Source organism: Labeo rohita, chromosome 4 (genome assembly GCF_022985175.1).
Source record: "Labeo rohita strain BAU-BD-2019 chromosome 4, IGBB_LRoh.1.0, whole genome shotgun sequence".
In the NCBI taxonomy this organism is placed as follows: Eukaryota; Metazoa; Chordata; class Actinopteri; order Cypriniformes; family Cyprinidae; genus Labeo; species Labeo rohita.
The window spans coordinates 22,496,509-22,521,003 of NC_066872.1; the positions used below are offsets into that span (position 1 = coordinate 22,496,509).

Below are 24,495 nucleotides of genomic sequence, written 5' to 3' on the forward strand. Positions count from 1 at the left end.
AATGTGAAATAGTCCATTAATAATAAGACGAGTAGGATTAAGAGAGCAGCTAAGTTACAGTACTTAAGACTGCGTTGTTGCGCTCCGCGATCTCACAATATTGAAAAATAAACAAATAAATAAATAAATAAAAACCTTGCGTGTCGTAGTTTACAGGACTGGCGGGGAATGTGCAATGATACACCTTTATTATATATGTTACGTTGTTTATTTTGATAGGTTAACTGGTTTGTGGTGTTAAGAGAAAGCACCTCAGCAGCCCTTCTTAACATAAATCGCAATTTTTCTGCACTAAACAAGTGAATTTCGCCACAACATTTTCAGAGATGATAGAAAAGATGTTATAACAACTGAATGAAAACTAATTCTGACAAAAAAAAAAAAAAAAAAAAAAAAAAAGACATTCGACCTATATTTCGAATTTCCTGAAAACGTCCCAGCGCGACATCCGACGGGTTTTCCTAGATCGCATCACAATTAATTATATTAAACCAATGGTCCGTTTGCAACGCTACAATCTATTATTTATTGTGCAAACCATGCTTTGTACTGAACTGTAAGTCGTATGAAATGTCTCTTCTATTGCGAAGATGGCAAATCAGCATCATCAGCTTCATCTCTGCAGCCAACACTGACTCAGAAAACAGTTTAGTAATAACTACATTAAATATGTTATAGCTATTTTTTCCCTAGACATTCATTGTCATTCCTTTAGCTACAAGCTTTATTCGTCCGCTTGAGGGCGGATTAGGCTATACAAGGCTCATTGGTTTACTATAGTATAATTAATTTAATATAAACGTGCGTAAACTAGTGGCGTAAACGATTGACTATAATATCACTTTAATAATAATAGTAATTATTTTAGTAATTTATAACTCAAGAAGTATTAAAGATATTGCAATATGATTTTAGATTCAAGTTGTTAATAAACTTTTCTATTGAAATCTTAATTTCCAATATATTAATATATAATATTCCAATATGGGGATCTCAATGAGGCTCCATGTCCAGATTGTTGGATTTTACCCATTTTCAGTGGTCAAAAACCAAATGTTGGTCACTCTGTATACAGCTGGTACTTATATTTAAAGAAAAATGTCTATAGAAGACATAATGTTAGAATTGTATCTTGTTTCCTTCTATCAAAACAACTGAATAGAACATAGAATGGAAAATAATATTTATGAGACTCAAACAGGTATGTTCTATGCAATTGTTTTGAGGGAAACAATATGCAATTATAATTTCAACATTATTTCTTCTTTGGACATTGTTCTTGAAATAAAATAAGTATCAGCTATACACAAAGTGACCAACATTTTGGTTTCCGACCACTAAAAATGGGTAATATCCCCATATCTCTGTATATCGCAAACAATAAGATATCGCCCGTCCGTAGCTACGAGTGTGATTTTGTGTTTATACAACAGTACGACTAAATTAACTGTGTAAATGAAATAAAAATCAACCAGTATCTGAACCCTTTGTGTTTAACAGATGAGCCCAACCTTTTGTTACTAACACTTTAGAACTAGCAACAAAGGAACGCTGAGTTGCTTCATTGAAAGCTTGTTGTACTATGTAGAGAATTATGAGAGAGAAATCAACTGAGCAAGTGTGATCAGATATAACATCCTTAATATAACATTTTTTCATCTCTGTCTTTTATTAGTTTTAATGTCGGCTAAGAAAGTTATTTCTCTGTTCATACTATCCTTTCAACTGTGGTTTTCCAATGATAACCTTGTTCAAAGCATTTGTTGGTTGCGTCTTACAAGGTGTTGTTGAAAGTAAAAATGTCCTTGTTTACAACCTTGTTTCAGTCTCTTTTAAAATAAAAGTCTGCTACTGACTCGCTCATTAAGACATCTCGTCACCATCTAATGCTGTAACAATGTAACCAAAATCCCCATCACTAACACACAGACGTTTTTTCAATACCAAATACTGTTACTGAATACGACTTATTGAACAGTAATATTTAATAAACAACAACAGCCACTGTAAAAGTGGATTCACTTTATTTTGATAACACATTTACCTTTACCTTGATAGCTTTAAAGTGAATGAAAACATCCCTGCAATTTTTTAAATCTGAAAGTGCATGGTGTATAAAGTTACTGTCTCTCAAAAGAAAGAGTTGAGTCATTTAAACGAATAATTTTTTAAATGAATCCTAAGCTGTTTAATGTTGACGTCAACATGAAAACATTAGCATACTGCCTGCCCACTTGTGTACACAGACCACGGAAAACTAGAACCCCCCCCTTCCTCAGACACTGTAGCGGATTACTGTGGATAGCATTATGTCGAGAAGGGTACATCTGTTAGGGTACAGTTATCAAACTTTGCATTCAGCCAAAACTTTTTGCCTGGGAACAAATAATAGATGAATGAGACCAAAGATTGTCCATTAGATTTACCCAAGATGAATGTATCTCATTTTAAACTACTATAGAGACATCAGAGCCAGTGGCAAATTGCAGAAGAACTGGATGAGGAAAGGCTGTACTGAAACAGGTTCATAGAGCTCACAGCACCTTTAAAAAACTGAAGCCAATTGTCTAAAGGCTGGGACACACCAAGCTGATGGTATCTGGCTAGTTTGTTTGGTGTGTTCCACATGTTGGCTCTCATCGGGCTCACGCTGGTGGCAGTTTGTCAGATTTAACATGCTGAAATGGTGTCAGGGCCATCAAAGCCATCAACATTAGTGAGAAATCTGACTGGATGCCTAGTTTAGCGAACGAGTTAGTGCCGGAGAATTAAAGCAAATGTGATGAAAATGAGTTCTAAATCAATCAGCATAAAGAATGGGAAAGGGGCACCAAAAGCCAAAAGGTGAGAGCCTCAGTAATCTAGCTCATTAGAACCATCTGGAAACTTTGCTACCCATTATTTTTCTTTAACAGTGAAAAAAAATCATCTGTGATATTCCCCAGTAAGAATGTTTTTATCTGCTCAGCTAGCTCATTGATCAAATCTGGGGAAAGAAAAGATTACACACATTTTACTTTGCACCACGTTTCTCTCTCTGTTACAATCTCTAGCTAGGGTGCCCATGAGCTCCTCAAGACTAGAGGGCACTCCATCCAATACAGTTGCCATTCATTCTGGACTCAATTTCCCATATGCTCCCTGCCTAGGAACTAATCGCAGAATCCTCCCATTTCCTATCAGGAGGGCTATTTAAGTTGGACACTTGCTCATCCTTATTGCTGTGTATCGAATTTGATAGTAGCATCAACCCCCGTATTCCTAGTTTTTGCCACACACTTCTATATAGCATTTCTAATTAAAGTTTAAATTGAAATGAACAAAAAGGTAGCTCACCTCTGGAAAGCAGGACAGAAAGGGTTTAATACAGATGTTGGAGTCATGGACTTTGAGGTCATGGTCTCCTAAACCACGTGTCACTCCTATGGTGGCCATCACTCGCGCCTGTGAGTGAGAAACAATTATTAAAAAAAATCCCTTTTCCCTCCAAATCAGCAGAAGCAAAAAAAAAAAAATAAAAAATAACCATAAAATCATGAGACTAAAAAAGTACATAGAACTATATCCTTAAAAAACAGTCTTATATTATAGCGACATCAAGTCCGCCCAGATGAAATCTAAGCAAAGGCATTGTAGGCTGTGTGGCATATCTAATACTGCAACCATATGTCAAAACATGGTTTAAATATTTTACATCAAAATTGAACTGCACTGAGTATTTGTTTATTCGAAGAATTGCAGATCTAGTAATTGAGTTATCCAGAGATTTTTCCATTGCTCAACAAAAATTTAAAGGATGTCGTCTTCCCACCCACATTTTTACACTTGATTGTTCCGGAAAAATCTGGTTGTACTGCCTTAACACCTTCTCTTCCAGGCTTGCAGTAGATACTGTGTTGGCATAAAAAACAGAATGATAACTGTCTTTGGTGGCAAAATGATCAACATTGAGGGAACCATTTTCCCTTCCATCCAATGGCTTCCATTTTCTCTGTTGAACGCTGTTGCGCTGATCTTCAATGATTTTAGAGCTTTTGGAGCACTGACCCCAATAAGAAGCCCAATATCATATCAACAATTTAAGTTTTACTTCGTTCCTATATGGCCATTGCTCAAAATTCTCCTGCAAAAGCACATTATGTCCCAGATAAGCACACGTACATCTGCAAGATGTCTGTTAAAAATCACTTGATTTGGAAAGCATCTGCTGTGTACAAACATCTGACAGACGTCTATGAGATGTCAGTTTTACATACATTCTAAACCATAAACATCTTAAAGACATCTAATAGACGTCTATTTGACATGTTATAGGAGATACTGGAGATGAGCAAACACTCTATAAAATATGTCTTGCAGACGTAAACGCATGCGTCAAATAGACATCACCGAGATGCTATCAGGGGTGCATCAACCAGCATTGATTTATGGATTAATACCTTAGGCAAACATACAAATGTGTCCTCATTAAGTGCTGATACCTCTATACTAGATCTTAAAACTGTTTAATGGCTCAATGTTTTCAGCAGAATCCTTTCCTTCTTTCCTCTGATTGCAATCTGTTCCATCAAAGTTTTTGTACATTAACTGGCTGAGCTTCCAGCATCCAAGAAGGCATTTGTTAAAACAATCGTGTTGCTGTTTAGTCCATAGAAAGACCCATTGACACCAAAGCACTGTTAAATGACGCTTCCGTCCTTAAGTTAGTATCAACTGCCACATGCTTACTATGCTGACTTTCATGGTAAATATGCAATATGACGGGATGTTTCTGTTGACAGATTTAACAAGTCACATGTTTACTATTGTCGCGATTTAGCTCAAAGGGAAATGTGTATAAATAATTACAATTAATTATGATTAATTACAATTATTTATATCAACTGCCAGTAGTAACTGTAGCAGAATTAATTTTTCCATCAACTAATCTGTTCGCCCAGCGAACATTCAGTATAATTTTTATATCAACTCTAAGAAATGATATTTCCTTGGCCACAGTAAATAACTTTCTTAAAGTACCATTGCATTAGAGCACGTAGCTCGAATCGGAATCGTAAAGGGACATTAATTTGTAAGGCAGAATCAGAATCAACACTCATGTAATTTGTGCACAAGAGTTTTATTAACGAAGGACTAACCCATAACTAATCTAAACAAACAAACATGAAATCACTCATACATGGGGGAAGGGTCAGTGAGAAGCAGTTAGAGAGAGACAAGGAAATGAAGCTATGAAAAGAGTCAGTTAGCCACCTGAGTGAAACCATCAGTGCTGTCTACAGCTTATACTAAACCTCTGTTTGCTTAGTTAAATGTACGATACTTGCATTGGCTTGGTCGTTGAACAAGTGTCCAAATGCAGTCTCAGGCGAAAGTCTTGATGGTTTGGAGCAGTGGTGGTTCGGGAATTGCAATCACGTTCTTCCGGGTCTGAAGAGTGATGAATTCCAAAGATGTTCTGACTCGATGGTGACTGGGAGTTTCTTCCCATGTGAAAAGTGAAGAAGAACCAAGAGCTGAGAGGGACTCAGCTGAAGTCCTGTGATCTTTGGGGAATGGAAAGACAAGGCCGCAAGGCCTGGAGCGTGCTTAGGGAAGTCCTGAAGAGTTCTAGCTCATCTTCTTAGGTTCTAAAAGAACCACTGACTGACTGAGGCGAGTCATGAAGATGAATTCCAGGGTTGAGTGGAAATGTCTGGCTCTTTGTGGTCGAGAGCCACAGCTCTGAATGTTGGGGCCTGTCGGGCCCGCCGGGCACGCCCTGTGCCAGCTCAGGCTCCCCGTGGGTTCCTCCACACGGGCAGCAATCAGAAGATGTTGCAGACGAGTGAAGAGAGTGAAGAGAGAGAGCGGCGATCAATCGTTTGATGCCTTTAAGCTCTCTGGAGGCTGCGCCTCCAGGAGGTCCAGGAACCAATCGTAACTTTTACCTTTGGAGGGAAAGTTTACGACTCTTTGTCTGTGAGCATGGTATTTTGCATATGTAATTCCATTGGGTGTTGATGCAAAAACTACTAAGGTTTCTTAAAACACTAATATGTTGCATAGGTATCAACATCTAATTTACACCATCTTTTAGATCATCAAAATACGAATTCAAAGAGAGCAAACATGGCATAGGTGGGTTATACGACTAGTCATCTATCATAACGCATGCATAAAACAGTAGAAAGACAAATACAAATACAACAGACAAAATTAAAATACAATGCAGTAATACTGTACACAATGACCTGGGCTATGTGTGTTAGGAAGGTCAAAGAAAGGTTTGTCTGTGAACGAATAGGAAACAGTCTATTTCTGTAGGGATTGTGCCTTTCCTGTGGGCAAATGTAGCATAGGCAGACGTGCATTCCTCTGGGCAATAAAACCTCTTTATCAGATAGTCGTCCTGGCAACTGAGCCCTTTTGGGGTGTTAGTTGCTTTGGGGGGTTGTCTCCAGAGCTCCAGTACATAGCTGGCTTGTTGGATTTAAAGACTATTTGTTAAATGTACCAATTAATGTATGTCTGATTGGTCCAGATACTACACTATACATCTAACTCATGTTTCCCTTTGTAAAGTATCCAAAAAATAGGTCCTTTGCTTTAAAAAAACTCTTTCACTGATGGGCACAGATCCCATTTTATTTACCAAAGACCAAAGCATAGTTTTTATTGCTACAGTATATATGCAAGGTATATTCACTGCACTTGAGTTGGTATTTTCATCCGCTTTCTTGTGGCTTTCTTAGGGATAGGGTATCAGCATCCACCTTTATAGCAGGGGTAACGAAGCTAGCAAAGATGACCTTTTGTTGGTTTGCTGAATATACTGAATTGTGTAGTTCTGATCTTCAGGTTTACTTTGGTAACTTGATCTGGAATATTACCAATCACAGGGTCCAAGTCTGTCTGGGCTTTTTTTTCAATTAAATCTACAGGTTTACAGGAAGGAGTTCTAAGGAACAAGTCATTCTCAGGAACAAATGAGTCCAAAGGGCTGTTGTTCAGTATTGGTCAGCAGGGCCGGTTCTAGACAGGCACATATGGGGGGGCAGTCAGAAATGTGAAGGGGGCATCATGTGTACACATCATGTTCGAGCACTGTTTTTTTCCCTGTGCTTATAGTAACAGTATTTTCCTTGCTGAATTGTGTTGTTAGCTGTGTCCAAAGCCTGGAGAACTGGATTGCACTTTGTCAGGCCTCTACCTTCAGACCTGTCCAACTTGGGTGTCCCACTTGAAGACTAAGCTCCTGCTGGTATAGCTCTTAAGGTCACTGAGGCACGCAAAACCCCTGATCACAATAAGGTGGCAATCCCTCAGGGGGGGAAACTGAAAAATAAAAATAAAATAAAACAAAATAGAATAAAATATCCTTAATCCAGATTTTATCAATCAACGACATAACATTTATCTTAGCTGGGTGGTCTAATTCTCAAAAACGTTTAACCTAAAGTAAGACTTAACACACTATAACTAGAATATTTACAAAACTGAAAGGTTGTCTTATGAATAATAATAATAAAAAAATAAGTAAAAGCAGATGGGCTATAGAACAGATCATATTATGTTTTTTTTTATATTTTTTTATTTTTTAGACTTTTTGTTATCTTTTTATAGTAAATGAACAGCTCTCTTCTCTCCAATACACTCTACAACAACAGTCTCCTATTTCCCTTTGCAAAAACGTGGACTCATTGCTGTGCTTGTTGTAACTGAAAAAACGCTGCAGCTTCTTCAAAGTCTTTCCACTCCGTGACCGCGCTGAAATCCGACACAACACTACGTTAGCTTGCGTCTCATTTGCATACGGACGGTGATTGGATGTTTACCGAGGGCTCAGGGGAGGAGTATGTGTGTGTGTGTGTGTGTGCGCGTGTGCTGCAGCCTGTGAATGAATACACACAGCGGAAGGACAGAGACATGAGGAAAATCTAATACCGTATTGTGTAGTGTCCCTTTTTCGGCCCTTTTTCCGCTACCGCAGATCATTTTGTCAACTTGTAATATATTCATTTTGTAAGTATATTAACATGTGCTTTCTCAAGTTTTCAAAATTTTGATTTGAGGGGGCAAGACATTTATTTGAGGGGGCGCTGCCCCCTCTTGCCCCTGCGTAGAGCCGGCCTCGTTGGTCAGTCAGAGAGATTGTCATAGATGTCACAATGGTCTACTGTTCAGATTGTGTCCTAGCATTCTCCTGTAAAATGCCTTTTAATTAATTGGTCCTTCAGAGGCTGCAGTCAGTGGAGTGTCTAGATTTTGAGCCAGCAAAGCAGCTCCAAACTCCTGCTCCTTTCGCCATGCTACAAAGTTGTGAAGAGGTTTTTATGCTGTGCATAAAATGTCAACAGAATATTTTCTCAGACGTATTGTGGAACATCCAGGTGGTCAAACATGAGACATGCTTGTTTCATGAAGACCATTCTTGTTCAGGGGACCTATGCAACCCACACTTCTAATTTCGTCTATTTAACTGACTCAGATGAGCTTTTGGAGAGGTCATAATACTGCAGGGAGGTGAAATCTGCAGGGAGTGTGTGTGTGTGTTCTGTTGACAGGAAGTTACTAAAAACAAATCTGATAAAATGCTGAAAACGTATGAACATAAAACAAATTTGAAAATAAAGTGATCCTGGTGTACTTTGTGTTCCCAAATACACATTTTAAATGATATGAAGAGATGGCCCTGCTAAAAATCCAGCATAAACCAGCAGTGCTGGTATAGTTCTGTTTTATGCTGGTATATTGCTGGTCCAGGCTGGTTTATGCTGGTATAGTGCTGGTCTATGTTGGTTAGTGCTGGTATAGCGCTGATCCAGGCTGTTTTATGCTGGTATAGTGCTGGTATAGTGCTGGCCTAGCTGGTGGACCAGGATATGCTGTTCTCAACCAAGAGATGGTGATGCTGGTTCACCAGCAAGGTCTTGCAGGGTTGAGTGTCAGTAGGCCAGTTTCTGCATTGTGGTGCACAGTGTTTTAGGAAAAAACTGTTTTTGCTTGCATAATTCTCTATTTAACACATTAATGATGCAAAGGAAAAACAATATTGTCAGGCATTCACCACAGCCACCTTCATCTGCCACACCACCCATTGGACTGTCCTTCCAATTCATGCTGATTTGATGTGGCGTGGCTCTTCCCCTGGACTCTTGGACTTCTACAGCTTACCTAAGCATTCAGTTAAGAACATCTTTTACTGTTTAATGCTTTGTCTTTTAAATAAGACTTTTGTAAATAAATTATTGGATTGGATTGCCACTCATCTCTCGTCTCCTCCATCCCCTTGTGTGTGCGTGAGTGTGACAGAAGACCAGACTGCTAAACAGAACTATACAGCATGAGCACCGAAACACCCGCCGCCACAAACCCCTTCGCCGAGTTGGTGAATGCCTTGAGGGCGACGTTTCAACCTCCATCTGCGCCGCCATCAGTCTCAGGATCTCCCATGGCCATGCCCGCGACATTTGCGGGAGAGGCGGCTGAGTGTAGCGGTTTTATTCTTCAAGTTAATCTAATCATCAAGATGCAACCACAACTGTTTACCTCCGATGACGCTAAGGTGGCGTTTCTCATATCACTTCTCACCGGTAAGGCCCTGCTGTGGGCAAAAGCAATTTAGAATGCAGAAAACCCGATCATCCATTCATACGAACAATTCACTAACCATTTTGCCGAAGTTTCCAGTACAACGACTGGGGAACTCTCAACATTGGATCAACTCTTCCGTCTACAGCAGGGCACATCTTCGGTGACTCATTACACTCTTCCCTTCCGTACGCTGGCGGCGGCTAGTGGTTGGAACGAGAAGGCGCTGCTTGGGGCCTACGGACAAGGCCTCAATCCCGACATCCGAGCTGCTATGGCTTTATACGACGACAGCATTGGATTAGAGGCCTTTCTACAACGAACCACTCGAGTCGCCCAAAACCTAGCCGCCTGCCAGCCACCTATTACCGCTCCTCAGCCTGCCTCGGTGGTTGCTTGTACTCCAGTACCAGAACCCATGCAAATTGACTCCACACGTTTATCATGCTCTGAACAGAACTGACGAATTAATAATGGACTCAGTTTAGATTGTGGACAACCTAGTCATCACCGCCGCCAATGCCCCATCAGACCTCCACGCCCCGTGGTGAGTACCCTCTCTACAGAGGTGGAAATTTCATCTCTCACTTTGCTACCTGTAACGCTGCATACTTCTAATATGTCTCTATGTGTTTCTGCGCTGGTAGACTCCGGTTCTTCAGGCAACTTCATCTCCAAAGACTGTTTGAATCAACTCCAACTTGCTCGTCGACCCCATCAAGCTCTTGCCGTCAAAACTATCCAAGGAAAACCACTGGGAAAACCGTGGGAAAATACGGTACTCATCACCAATCATCACCTTACAAGTTGGTCTGTTTCACCAGGAGGACATAAAATTTCTGGTACTGGAGGATTCCACCGCCAGCATTATCCTGGGACGTCCATGGCTACAACAACACCATCCTGAACTCAGCTGGGACCCGTGCAACGTCCTTCGCTGGAGTCAACACTGTAATCAACACTGTCTGATCAATGTACCCCTGTGCATCTGCAGATCCTCTCATCCTATCTTCTACTCGGATTGAAAGCCCAGACCAAGCCTCCGTCCCTGAAGTCCCAGCTGAGTACATGGCGTTCCAGGATGTGTTCAGCAAACAAGCAGCCACCCTGTTACCACCACATCGGCCATGGGATTGTGCCATCAATCTGCTGCCAGGGGCCCAGCTCCCCAAGGGGCGAGTCTATCCTCTGTCCATCCCGGAGCACCAGGCGATGGAGGAATACATCTCGGAGGCCCTAGCTCAAGCGTTCATTCAGCCATCGACTTCACCGGCCACTTCCAGCTTCTTCGTGGGCAAGAAGGATGGGGGGTTACGGCCCTGCATTGATTACCGACAACTCAACTCCCAGATCATCCAACAACCCTATCCACTCCCTCTGGTCCCAGCCGTCCTCGAAGAGCTTTGTGGAGCCCAAGTCTTCACGAAGCTGGACCTGCGGAGTGCGTATAACCTCATTCGTATCCGTGCGGGAGACGAGTGGAAGACGGCATTCGTGACACCCACCGGCCACTACAAATACCGGGTAATGTCGTACGGCCTCTCCATCAGCCCATCCGTCTTCCAAACGTTTATGAACGAGGTGTTCCGGGAGTTCCTCCATCGGTTTGTGATTGTCTACATCGACATCTTGATCTACTCCCGGAACATGGCCGAACATCGCCACCACGTCCAGCAGGTCCTCCACAAACTCTGTGAGCACCGCCTCTATCTCAAGTTGGAAAAATGTGAGTTCCACCGTCCATCAGTACACTTTCTGGGTCACATCATTTCAGCCGAGGGCGTGCAGATGGATCAGGGGAAAGTCTCTGTCATTCAGGAATGGCCTCAACCACTTACTGTCAAAGAACTCCAACGTTTCCTAGGATCTGCCAACTTCTACAGAAGATTCATTAAGGACTATAGTATCATTACTGCGCCGCTAACCTCCCTCCTGAGGGGTAAACCCAAGACCATCTGCTGGAACCCCTCGGCCCACGAAGCCTTTCACCATCTTAAGAAGATTTTCAGTACCGCACCTCTGCTACACCATCCAGATCCCGAACTTCCCTTCACGGTAGAGGTCGACACATCCAACACTGGAGCAGGTCCAGTACTGTCTCAAGCGGTCGGTGATCCTCCACTCCTCCATCCCTGTGCTTTCAACTCCCGAATGCTGTCACCGGCGGAGCAGAATTACGACGTGGGAAATAGAGAGCTCCTCGCCATCAAACTTGCCCTGGAGGAGTGGCGCCATTGGTTGTAGGGTTCCAAACATCCCTTCACTATCATCACTGACCGTAAAAAATCTGCAGTACATCCGGGAGGCCAAGAGACTCAATCCTCGACAAGCAAGATGGGCTCTGTTTTTCACACGGTTCAATTTCAAAATCACCTACAGACCAGGTTCGAAGAACATCTCGACTGACGCCTTATCCCGACTACATTCTACTGATCAGTCCGTCGAACCTGAGTCCATCTTACCCTCCAACCTAATCGTCAGCCCCATCATCTGGGAAATGGACGAGGACATCAGCAGCGCCACTCTCCAGGAAGCTGCTCCGCCGGAATGCCCAGAGGGCAAGATCTTCGTTCCTCTCGCCCTACGTCAAAGCCTTCTGGGCACAGCTCATCGGTCTCCGGGCTCTGGACACCCTGGCAGCCAACGGACCCTCTCGCTCTTACAATCTCGTTACTGGTGGCCCAGTATACGCCGGGATACCATCAGGTACGTCCAGAGCTGCTCTGTCTGTGCCATGTCAACTTCTCCTCGTCAGCTCCCTACAGGCAAACTGGTTCCACTACCCATGCCACAGAGGCCCTGGTCCCACATTGGAATAGACTTTGTGACCGATCTCCCGGCAGCCGAAGGTAACACTTGCATACTGGTTATGGTAGACCGTTTCTCTAAAATGTGCAAGTTTTTCCCCCTGAAGGGTTTACCCACGGCGATGGAAACGGCGGAGACTCCGTTCCAACACCTATTTCGCCACTTCGGCTTGCCCGAGGAGATCGTGTTGGACCGGGGACCTCAATTCATCTCCGACGTATGGAAAGCTTTCTTCAAATTACTTGGTGTTTCTGCTTCTTGGGCATACTGTCACACGGACCAACGCTGCTGGAGCAGGTTCCTCCCATGGGCCGAGTACGCACAGAACTCACTGCGCCAAGATACCACCGGCTTAACACCTTTTCAGTGCGTACTCGGGTACCAGCCTCCGCTGTTTCCCTGGACGGAGGAGCCCTCTAATGTTCCAGCAGTCGACCACTGGTTTTGAGAGAGCGAGAGAGTGTGGGACTCAGCTCATCACCATCTGCAGCGGGCCGTACGACAACACAAGCGCTTCGCCGACATCCGAAGGAGACCTGCCCCCGAATTCCAAACTGGGGACCAGGTTTGGTTGTCGACACGGGACCTCCGCCTCCGTCAACCCTGTCGCAAGCTGAGTCCCCGCTACATTGGTCCGTTTAAGATCCTGAGACGTATCAACGAAGTCACTTTCCAACTTCAGCTCCCGCCAAGGTATCGTATTCATCCCACATTCCACGTTTCCCTGCTTAAACCCTGTTATCCCTCTGCCACAGAACAACCGGGAGCTGAAGTGGAACCCCCTCCGGAGATCCTGGAACCACCTTCCATATACACCGTCCATGAGATCCTGGATTCACGACGTCTTGGGAGCCGGTTGGAATATCTCGTCGACTGGGAGGGGTATGGACCTGAGGAGCGATCCTGGGTCTAACGTGATGACATACTCGACCCCACCTTGTTATCAGACTTTCATCGGGACCATCCGGGTCGTCCAGCCCCTTGCAGTTGAGGTCGCCCTCGATGTCGTGTTAGGGCGTCGGGAGCCGCCCCTGGAGGAGGGGGTAGTGTCAGGCATTCACCACAGCCACTTTCATCTGCCACACCTCCGGTAGCACCACCCACTCGATCTGCCTCACCCGAATTCTAACTCGCATCACCTGTTCTTCGTTGAGCCACGCCCTATATATAGGACACTCTGCCACTTGCTCATTGTCTGGTCTACCGTTCACATGCTGAATCTGACTCTCCTTCGAATTCGTGCTGATTTGATGTGGCGTGGCTCTTCCCCTGGACTCTTGGACTTCTACAGCTTACCTAAGCATTCAGTTAAGAACATCTTTTACTGTTTAATGTTTTGTCTTTTAAATGAGACTTTTGTAAATAAATGATTGGATTGGATTGCCACTCATCTCTCGTCTCCTCCATCCGCTTGTGTGTGTGTGTGAGTGTGACAAATATAAGTTTAAAACATAGTTTATTGAATTTTAATCACTCCGAGTCGGTAAAATGATCCGAACTTCCCATCACTACTACGAATCATGCCTAAGTTCATCGTCTGTGTACTCCGGCTAAAAAAAGTAGAGTATGACGAAAAACTCCATCTTATTTTCTCCTACAACTTCAGAATCGTCCAACATTGTTGTACCTTTCTTTGTCTTTGCGTGTTCGCTTTGTAAACACTGGGTCTGTAGTTCCACCTACGTTCGGCGTGACCTTTCGACATGATTCAATAGTACGTGAACGTGCATCCCAGAACCTGTGCTACATGAGCTTTTGTGCTTAAAAAGTATAAAAATTTTTTATTTTCTGAAAAAAATGACCGATTGTTTCACTAGATAAGACCCTTCTTCCTCAGCTGGGATCATTTAGAGCCCTTTGAAGCTGCATTTAAATTACATTTTGTAAGTTCAAATTTGGGGCACCAATCAAGTCCATTATATGAAGAAAAATCCTGAAATGCTTTCTTCAAAAACCATAATTTCTTTACGACTGAAGACAGAAAGACATGAACATCTTGGATGAAAGGGGGGTGAGTAAATTATTTGTGAATTGTTGTTCTGGAAGTGGACTTTTCCTTTAAGAGCCGAGTCAGTCTACTTCATTAACAGCTGAAAGGATCAACGATACTAACACCAACCTGGGGTGCGTTTCCTAAAAAGAACTATGATCACAAATTACATTGTTATCAATAGTGTTCAAAAAAACATGTTCAAACCCCTTACTAGCAACATCTACTGCACAGCAAGCACACTACTACTACTGATTCTGACAGAGAAAATGCTTCTCCACTAGTAGTGTTTCATGGCCCAAACATGACCATTTCTTATTTTGCCATCTTAGCAATGGCTTACTGCCACACAACCTGTCAAAAATATGACTCAAAGTTTTTTCTTCACAACAGAAAGTGACACTTGCTTACATTAACCAGTGTTAAGCTGCTTAAAGCCATTGTCCTATGTGCCACTTAACATGCAAGCTGTTGGCACTCAGAAACTTGTTTCAGTTGTGGTTTTAGATATGCAGATTTCTTTCTGTTAGATTTCCTGTACCTTTTGAAGGTAGGTCTATAGGAAACTGACTTACGGATGCTTTCTTTGAAATTTCTCTAAAAAGAAGACATACTCTACATACATGCTTGGTTATAAATGTCTGTCTGTTTTAATTAATCTACCTCAACATAACAGCTATATGTGATTTTATTGTTTTTATACAGGAAGAGGCTTTACAAGAAATCAACACAACACAAATGATACTCTAGGCAAAAAAATCTTAATATTTGAAAAGATTTTAAGAGTTTAATGCACTCAAGTTGTTATCTCCAGCAAGTTTTACCAAACCTGATGATCTATCATTTTGTGCAGTTAACATAGTCGGTGACCTAGAAAGAAAACACAATCTTCAATACCTACTATATCATATTGTCTTTATCTCACCCTTTTCTTGTATTTTGAAATGTGTGAAATATTTGTAAAATAGTGGCTGCATCCAAAATGACATATTCAGTGAGTAGGTACTTAATTTCAATAAGTACTTACTTAACTAGTGTTAAAACAGTATGTACCCTACAGCCAAATCTTGAGTATGAATGTGATCTGGACGTCATCTGCCATGTTTAGGTTATTATGTGACCTACAAAACGGCTTACATCTCTTTTGTTTACCTCTTTTTCTTGTTGAATTTAACTCTCATCCCTTAGGCTTATAAATCACAACAAATGAAATTTTATGATGCATTATGATTATATGAATATTATGATTATTCAAAGATATTTAAGCCTTTTGTTCTCTGTATATAATCTTATACTATGATGTACGTAAACCCATTCATGTTATGTTTTCTGTTTTTTGTCATTATGATTGTTTATTGCTAAAAATACAACCATCTTTCTTGAGCTTTTATGTAATGATAAGGTCTGCAGTATTAATAAGATGAACATAAGAGCGACAGATGCACCAACACCTCACAGCATCACTAACTCGACAACCCTACAAAGTACGTAGTACTGTGTTTGCAATGTTTGCAATGTCTGCACAAAGAAGACGTTGATTAGTAAAATAGTAAAAGTGTTTTTTTTTTTTTTTTTTAGTAAAAAGCAAAATGTAATTTGTTGTATCATATGCCATAGCTATGCATGACTATACGCTAGACAAATGCAGCCAAGGTGACCACATCTCAATTTTCAGTCAAGTAATGAATTAATGCAGAAGTTAATGAAACAATTATATTTTATTTACTGGCAACAACAGAAAACATGAATAAATGAGTAAAAGAATAAATAAAAGTAATCATGATAATAAATAACGACACATGGAACAAAGCTTTATTCAAATACAGTGTTCTAAAAATCATGTATTCACAGTCATTGAACCCACATCCTGCTGCCATCTCAACACAGCTATGCCAATTGTGCAGCCGGCCACCGTGCCCACCTTTGCTGGGGTCCCTATAATAAGAGCACTGTAAGTCACTTTGCATGAAAGCATCTGCCAAGTGCATAAATTAAAATGTTATTAAATTCTTTTTTATGTCTTGGGCACAAACGCACAATAAAGCAGTTTCTTAAAGTTTATTACTACAAGGTACTACTGTAATATAAATGCTTACATACATTTCTGTTTGGGGGTTTAACCCTTTAACTATTTTAAAATTTACTTCTAAGATCGATACAATTAGAGACAAAATTGTCACTATGCAGCCGTCAATTACAGTGTTGCATCAGATAGTGCGCTATAGATCTCCTGGGGAACAATTCAACTCATTCTCTACTATAGGTCAGGAAGAATTGTATAAACTTGTTAAATCATCTAAACCAACAACTTGTATGCTAGACCCTATTCCATCTAGGCTACTAAAAGAGATGCTTCCAGATCTCATAGATCCTCTGCTAAATATTATTAATTCATCACTGTCATTAGGATATGTCCCCAAAACCTTCAAACTGGCTGCTATTAAGCCTCTAATTAAAAAACCACAACTTGACCCCAACGAATTAACTAATTACAGACCTATCTCGAATCTCCCATTTCTGTCAAAGATATTAGAAAAGGTTGTATCCTCACAGTTATCTTCCTTCCTACAGAAATATGATATCTGTGAGGATTTTCAGTCAGGTTTTAGACCGTACCATAGTACTGAGACTGCTCTTATTAGAGTTACAAATGATCTACTCTTATCATCCGATCGTGGTTGTATCTCTCTGTTAGTGCTACTGGATCTTAGTGCTGCGTTTGATACTGTTGACCACAAGATTCTCTTGAATAGACTTGAGAATTATGTTGGCATTAGTGGTAGTGCATTGGCATGGTTCAAATCGTATCTATCTGACCGCCATCAATTCGTGGCAGTAAATGATGAGGTATCATATCGATCTCAAGTGCAGTATGGAGTACCACAAGGCTCAGTACTAGGGCCGTTACTCTTTACGCTTTACATGTTACCCTTGGGTGATATCATCAGGAAATATGGTGTTAGCTTTCACTGCTATGCTGATGATACCCAGCTCTATATTTCTTCGCGGCCTGGCGAAACGTACCAATTTGAAAAACTAATGGATTGTGTAGTTGAGTTAAAAAATTGGATGACAAGTAATTTCTTACTGCTAAATTCTGAAAAAACAGAGGTGTTAGTTATTGGGCCTAAAACCTCAGCGTGTAATAACCTAAAACACTGTCTAATACTTGATGGCTGTTCTGTCAATTCTTCGTCATCAGTTAGGAACCTAGGTGTGCTATTTGATGGTAATCTTTCCTTTGAAAACCACATCTCTAGTATTTGCAAAACTGCATTTTTCCATCTCAAAAATATATCTAAACTACGACCTATGCTATCAATGTCAAATGCTGAAACATTAATTCATGCGTTTATGACCTCACGGTTAGATTATTGTAATGCTTCCTTCACAGGATGTATTTTGAGGTTTTACGCTTTCAGCTGATTTCTAATTTCTGAAACAAGACTTTTTGTGACAAAAGTTAGAACTCCTGTTATGATGCAGATTTCTGAGGTGCACTCTTGCCATAAATTATTCTATTACTGTTCCTACAAAACTTGTAACAAAAAGCAACGATAAAATATCTATTTAGGAGTCTTAGACGATATACAGGTGCATCTCAATAAATTAGAATGTTGTGGAAAAGTTTTATTTAAATTTATTTCAGTAATTCAACTCAAATTGTGAAACCTGTTTATTAAATAAATTCAATGCACACAGACTGAAGAAGTTGAAGTCTTTGTTTATTTTAATTGTGATGATTTTGGCTCACATTTAACAAAAACCCACCAATTCACAATAATCTCAATAAATTAGAATACTTCATAAGACCAATAAAAAAAAAACATTTTTGTTGAAATGTTGGCCTTCTGGAAAGTATGTTCATTTACTGTATATGTACTCAATACTTGGTAGGGGCTCCTTTTGCTTTAATTACTGCCTCAATTCGGCATGGCACGGAGGTGATCAGTCTGTGGCACTGCTGAGGTGGTATGAAAGCCCAGGTTTCTTTGACAGTGTCCTTCAGCTTATCTGCATTGTTTGGTCTCTTGTTTCTCATTTTCCTCTTGACAATACCCCATAGATTCTCTGTGGGGTTCAGGTCTGGTGAATTTGCTGACCAGCCAAGCACACCAACACCATGGTCATTTAACCAACTTTTGTTGCTTTTGGCAGTGTGGGCAGGTGCCAAATCCTGCTGGAAAATGAAATCAGCATCTTTAAAAAGCTGGTCAGCAGAAGGAAGCATGAAGTGCTCTAAAATTTCTTGGTAAACGGGTGCAGTGACTTTTCAAAAGACACAGTGGACCAACACCAGCAGATGACATTGCACCCCAAATCATCACAGACTGTGGAAACTTAACACTGGACTTCAAGCAACTTGGGCTATGAGCTTCTCCACCCTTCCTCCAGACTGTAGGACCTTGGTTTCCAAATGAAATTTGCTCTCATCTGAAAAGAGGACTTTGGACTACTGGGCAACAGTTCATTTCTTCTTCTCCTTAGCCCAGGTAAGACACCTTTGACGTTGTCTGTGGTTCAGGAGTGGCTTAACAAGAGGAATACGACAACTGTAGCCAAATTCCTTGACATGTCTGTGTGTGGTGGCTCTTGATGCCTTGACCCCAGCCTCAGTCCATTCCTTGTGAAGTTCACCCAATTTCTTGAATTGATTTTGCTTGACAAGCCTCTTAAGGCTGCGGTTCTCTCAGTTGGTTGTGCATCTTTTTCTTCCACACTTTTTCCTTCCACTCAACTTCTGTTAAAATGCTTGGATACAGCACTCTGTGAACAGCCAGCTTCTTTGGCAATGAATGTTTGTGGCTTACCCTCCTTGTAAAGGGTGTCAGTGATAGTCTTCTGGACAACTGTGAGATCAGCAGTCTTCCCCATGATTGTGTAGCCTAGTGAACCAAACTGAGAGACCATTTTGAAGGCTCAGGAAACTTTTGCAGGTGTTTTGAGTTTATTAGCTGATTGGAATGTCACTATATTCTAATTTGTTGATAGTGAATTGGTGGGATTTTGTTAACTGTGAGCCAACATCATCACAATTAAAAGAACCAAAGACTTAAACTACTTCAGTCTGTGTGCATTGAATTTATTTAATACACGAGTTTCACAATTTGAATTGAATTACTGAAATGAACTTTTCCACAACATTCTAATTTATTGAGCTGCACCTGTAAATTCAGTCATTATTTCCTCGCCTCCACACTGTCCAATCCTTTTTTTTCCCCAAGATTGTCAATTGAGATTATTATCATGACTTTATTTGATGAAGCTTCTATAACACTGACTTCACTGACTGATGAAACCAAAAGAACAAACTTGACCAAAATCACATCCTCAGTATCACATCCACCATTTCAAAGTATGCTACTGTGGATTTCTCCTTTCTCAGTGCGCACACCAGTCTGCAGACATTTCAGATCAGACATAATGCACAAACACAATACAAAAACTGCCATTTTGACAGCACAATGTCATTTGACATTAGAAGCATTATTAGAAATAACATGATCTCACTTTACATTTTTGTTTCAGGTTTTCCTTTTTTCCCCCACAAATACTGCTGTCATCTATTCTTTGCAGGTCCTGCTCCACCACAAAAGCTCTGCAGCAAATGCACAGGAATCAAGAATCAGAAAAGTGCTGTAATAGCTCAGTTTGAAATTACAACATTTAAAATAAACTACAACGTAAGATTTAAAAGAAGTTTTATTGATGTCTGTAGTGCACTCACTGAAAGCCTTTGATGGCAGCATTCCTTCATTATGTGTCTCCTCTGTCCCTGTAACATCCAGAAAAGATTCAGTGATTTATATGCTCAATACTACATTTACATGTTGAGGTAGCTGATATGTAAACTGGCTTTTTATCCAACACAAATGCTCCTCAACGTATCAACAATACTAATGAACTAAAGAAATGGATTTATGGAAGAAATGGAACTTATGTTCGGTTACTCTATGTAGATTTGTTTATTTACACTACTTACATTTATCTAAAGCAGTTTTGACAACAGTGAATTAATAATACACAATAGCACACATACAGCACTCACTCAGACATCTGTTTCATCCTGTCAGATGTTAAAAAAGCAATAAGCCCCAAGAAACTGTGGTATACAGTGAATTTAGAACAGCTAAGGGGCGTTGTTAGACACGATGTGAAGTGGCAAATGTGTATGTTTGTAGGGTAATTTACAATGCTTCAAATACGGCTCAACCAATCAGAATCAAGGACCAGAACTATCCGTTATATAATAGACATTTAGTAATTGCTTTTAAAATGTATGTGGTTTATGTAAATGCACTTTGGAGATGTACGTGTGCTTACTGGAGCACCCCTGTTGGCTATACATAAAAAAACAGCAAAATCACAAATATACTGTAATATTTACTGTCTTTACACCTTATGCAAATCTACAGTTTACTATACAGCAGCTCAACAAATATGATGTTTAACACAGGGAACCGTGTTTTGGTTTGTAATACTCACATTTGTAAAAACCCGCATTGCTGTTCTCAAACACTTTTGATGATGATGATGATGATCTCCTGTGGACTCCTGGGATATGAAAAGTGTCCATCGATGCACACTCCAGAATCTGGACTGAAGCAATAAAACATTCGGGGATTTCCCGCCTATTCTTTTACGAATACTGAGTTTTTGAACATACTTTTTTTACATACTCTTTTTTTCCCTCTACTATATAGTAGGTAACTACGCATATATCAATGCAAATTATGTACGTTGGAAGCTCGCAAAAATTAGTACATTTTTGGCCTGATCTTTTATAAATACTGAGGATTTATACTTATTCGCTCCCCTACTGCTTTTTGCCAACTATATAGTAGGGAAGTATGCCATTTCGGATGCAGCCATTATTTTAGTATTTTAGTCTTTCTTTCCTTTCCTCCTTTTTTCTTTTCCAATATTAATTTCACTTTGCCTTGACAGTTCTGTTCTAGTTCCATGTCCTGTGTCTGACCAAAGTTGTCTTTTCATTTGCTTTTTGTTTTTTCCTCCGATTCTCTCACCGGTGTTACCTTTTTTCCTTCTCCATATATCAGAGGAAATCTGAGGTCCTCATCTTCAATGGTTTTATAAGCCCTGTTAAGACAAAAAAAAAGAGAAAAGAAAGTGGGACTAAAGGTTATCTAATTATAATTATGTATTTACATTCTAGTGCAAAAAGTGTATTTAACCAAACTGATGTGGTGTTCACTTGAATATTTGCTACCACAGTATATATAATCGCCATGACGAATTTATAAAGAGAGGGCATATTTCACTGTATAAAAGTATAAACCATACTGGACTTGACATTAATGTTGGAAAATAAAAATGTATTTATAGAATACATTCAAAAGCAACAAGTGTACACCAAAGTACTGTAGAAATTAAAGTAAAAAAGAAAAAAAAGAAATAAAGAATGAAATAAAGAAAGAAAGAAAGAAAGAAAGAAGGAAAGAAAAGAAAGAAAGAAAGAAAGAAAATACCAGAACTGTTGAATAAAAAAAAACATCAAACAGGTACAACAGAATAAACCAGAATATTAGATAAAATAAAGCAGTAAAACAGTTCTACAAAGGACAAGTGTCATTATTCAGCTATTCTTATGTTGATTCAAGCCAGTTAAGTAACTGATTATTATTATCAACCATCAAAAGTGAACTCCAAGCCGTGAAGGCGGAATTCTCTAACACTATGGAACAGTCTCTTAATTGTGGGCCAAAAGCTTTTAAAATAATGTCACAGTCGTCAGCTGGTGTGCCCAGGATGGCCACCAGAGGACACTGTTTGTGGAAGCACATGGCTTGTGTTGTGTTTGTTTGGTGCCATGTGTTTCTTCTGCTTATTGTTTGACCCCACCCATTTGTTACCTCATTATTGTTTCAGTGATTCCATCTGGGTCTCCCTCCAGCTTTTTCTCGTTTCCCATTTTCACATTCACACCTGTTTTCATTCTCTGCTGATTTCTTCCTCTCTATTTAAACTCTTGTCCCCATTTGTCCTGTGTCAGTCCGTTTTGATTTCTTGCCAAGTGTTATGTCGCATAAAAAGAGAAAGGAATTAGGGGTGTTTTTTGTTTGTTTTAATAGCGCAGTATGTTTTGTTCATCTTTGTAACCATAGCAACGTAACACGGCGCACGTAATGAACCGGAAAGTATAGCGCTATGCGGTAGTCAGTAGCGGCAGTTCACGAGCTCTCACAGTCATTCATTCCTCCAGCGATCGCTTTTTCCTTTCCCCCCTTTGCTAAAGCAACGTCTGTGAGTATTTCTTGTCATGTAATACTACGGTGGTGTATTCATTCATCTTTTGTTAGGAGTTATAGAACAGTTAAGTCAGTTTATGTTTATTACCGCTGATTATTTACTAGTCCGATGCGTTTTGTCATATAGATCGCCGCCATCTAGATCATCTGTGCTGTTTTCTCTGTCACTTGTATTTAGATCTAATATTAATGTATATCTCGCTTGTATTGTATTACAGTTTCACAATATTCCAAGTAAACTTCATGGAAATTAATCATCAGTGTCCTGGAGTTCTTGGGAGTGTTTAAGCTGAATGGAGTGCGGTTCATTACAGTGAAAAGACGGCGACACAGCTCACGAGGGTTGCAAAGATCGCTATCTTAAGGAGCAGTTAAATAGCTAGAGGATCAGCTAATGCCATAACGTCCTGACGGCTACAAAAATACTATCTTTCTTCTGTTGTTGACACAGCAGTGAGTCATAATGGCACAACGAAGCAATAGTAAAAAAGGCGATGAAGATATTCAGTCTGAGACCGCACGTTCAAGAAGCAGTCGTTCATCTGGCACAACGTCCAGCTCAAAGATTGGTATGGCCGTCGCAATCGCAAAGGCTAAGGCTGAAGCAGCGCAAGCTAGAGCAGCACACACGCAGAAGGAAATCGAACTTAAAGTACAGCAAGCACATGTTCAAGCTAATCTTGAGCTGCATCAACCGCATTCTCAACCTAATGATGTTATCTTTCCAACGCCTCATCCATTGAACCACAGTGGTAGTTCTTCGCAAAAGAACATCAAACCGGATCCCTCTTCTCCTGCATGCACACATGGAGCTAGCCATGATCATTCTACTTTCACTGGAGATCTCATCAAATACCTAGCTCGTAGCAGCCTGGTGACTTCAGGGCTCACCGCATATGATGACCAGCCAATGAACTATTGGGCCTGGAAAACATCGTTTCTGAATGCTATTGCTGATCTGGACCTGTCTGCCGCAGGAGAACTCGACCTTCTCGCCAAGTATCTAGGAAAGGAGTCAGCAGAACAAGTAAGACGTATTAAAACAGTCAACATTAAGGATCCAGCAACTGGATTGCGCATGGCATGGGAACGCCTCGACGAAATATACGGCTCACCCGAGGCCATCGAGCAGGCTTTGTTCAACAAGCTAGAAAACTTTCCAAAGGTTACAATGAAGGATCCACGAAGACTCAGGGAACTAGCCGACCTGTTGTCAGAGCTTCAAGCGGCCAAAGAAGACAAATACCTCGCAGGTTTGTCGTACCTGGATACTTCCAGAGGTATTAGGCCTATTATTGAGAAACTTCCTTATAACCTCCAAGAAAAGTGGCTTTACCTGGGCACAAGATACAAACACGAGCATTTCGTTAGTTTTCCACCTTTCTCAGTGTTAGTAGACTTCATCGCCACGAAGCAAGGGCCAGTATACGTTCATAAAACGCAGATCTCGGGAACCACTAAGGCAGAGTGTCGAGGAAGTACGGAACGTATTGATCCCAACAAACACTGCCCTCTGCATAGGAAGCCTCACCCTCTGAGAAAATGCAGAGGCTTTCATGAAAAGAGCATAAATGATCGCAAACAGCTCTTGAAAGAGCATTACATCTGCTTTCGCTGTTGCTCCTCCACAGACCATCTCGCGAAGAATTGCACAGCTGAGATAAAATGTACAGAGTGTGGGAGCACCACACACATGACAGCACTTCACCCTTACCCACCTACCTGGAAATCTAAGTCGTTCCCTTCCACTTCAGAAGAAGGTGGAGAAGAAGACAAAGTAGACATCCAGGAGGTTAAGTCGACATGCACTCAGGTATGTGGTGAAGGATTGAGCGCTAGAACATGCGCTAAGAT

At 40.8% G+C, this 24,495-nt stretch overlaps 1 protein-coding gene across 3 annotated transcripts in view; it reads right to left on the reverse strand.

Moving 5' to 3' along the window:
- The window catches only part of LOC127164030 (protein phosphatase 1H), a 97,243-nt gene that overhangs the window by 14,200 nt on the left and 58,548 nt on the right, over nucleotides 1-24,495 (reverse strand). The window contains exons 7-11 of one of the 3 annotated variants that reach the window (XM_051107671.1): nucleotides 21,409-21,472; nucleotides 20,858-20,971; nucleotides 20,100-20,147; nucleotides 19,888-19,970; nucleotides 16,231-16,306 (exon numbers count right to left, since the gene is read on the reverse strand). In XM_051107671.1, the coding sequence (XP_050963628.1) occupies nucleotides 19,932-19,970; nucleotides 20,100-20,147; nucleotides 20,858-20,971; nucleotides 21,409-21,472 (265 nt within the window). In that variant the 3' untranslated portion in view covers nucleotides 16,231-16,306; nucleotides 19,888-19,931. Of the gene's footprint in view, nucleotides 1-3,336; nucleotides 3,445-16,230; nucleotides 16,307-19,568; nucleotides 19,971-20,099; nucleotides 20,148-20,857; nucleotides 20,972-21,408; nucleotides 21,473-24,495 lie in introns of those variants that run through there. The other 2 variants (XM_051107670.1, XM_051107669.1) reach the window with 2 other exon arrangements.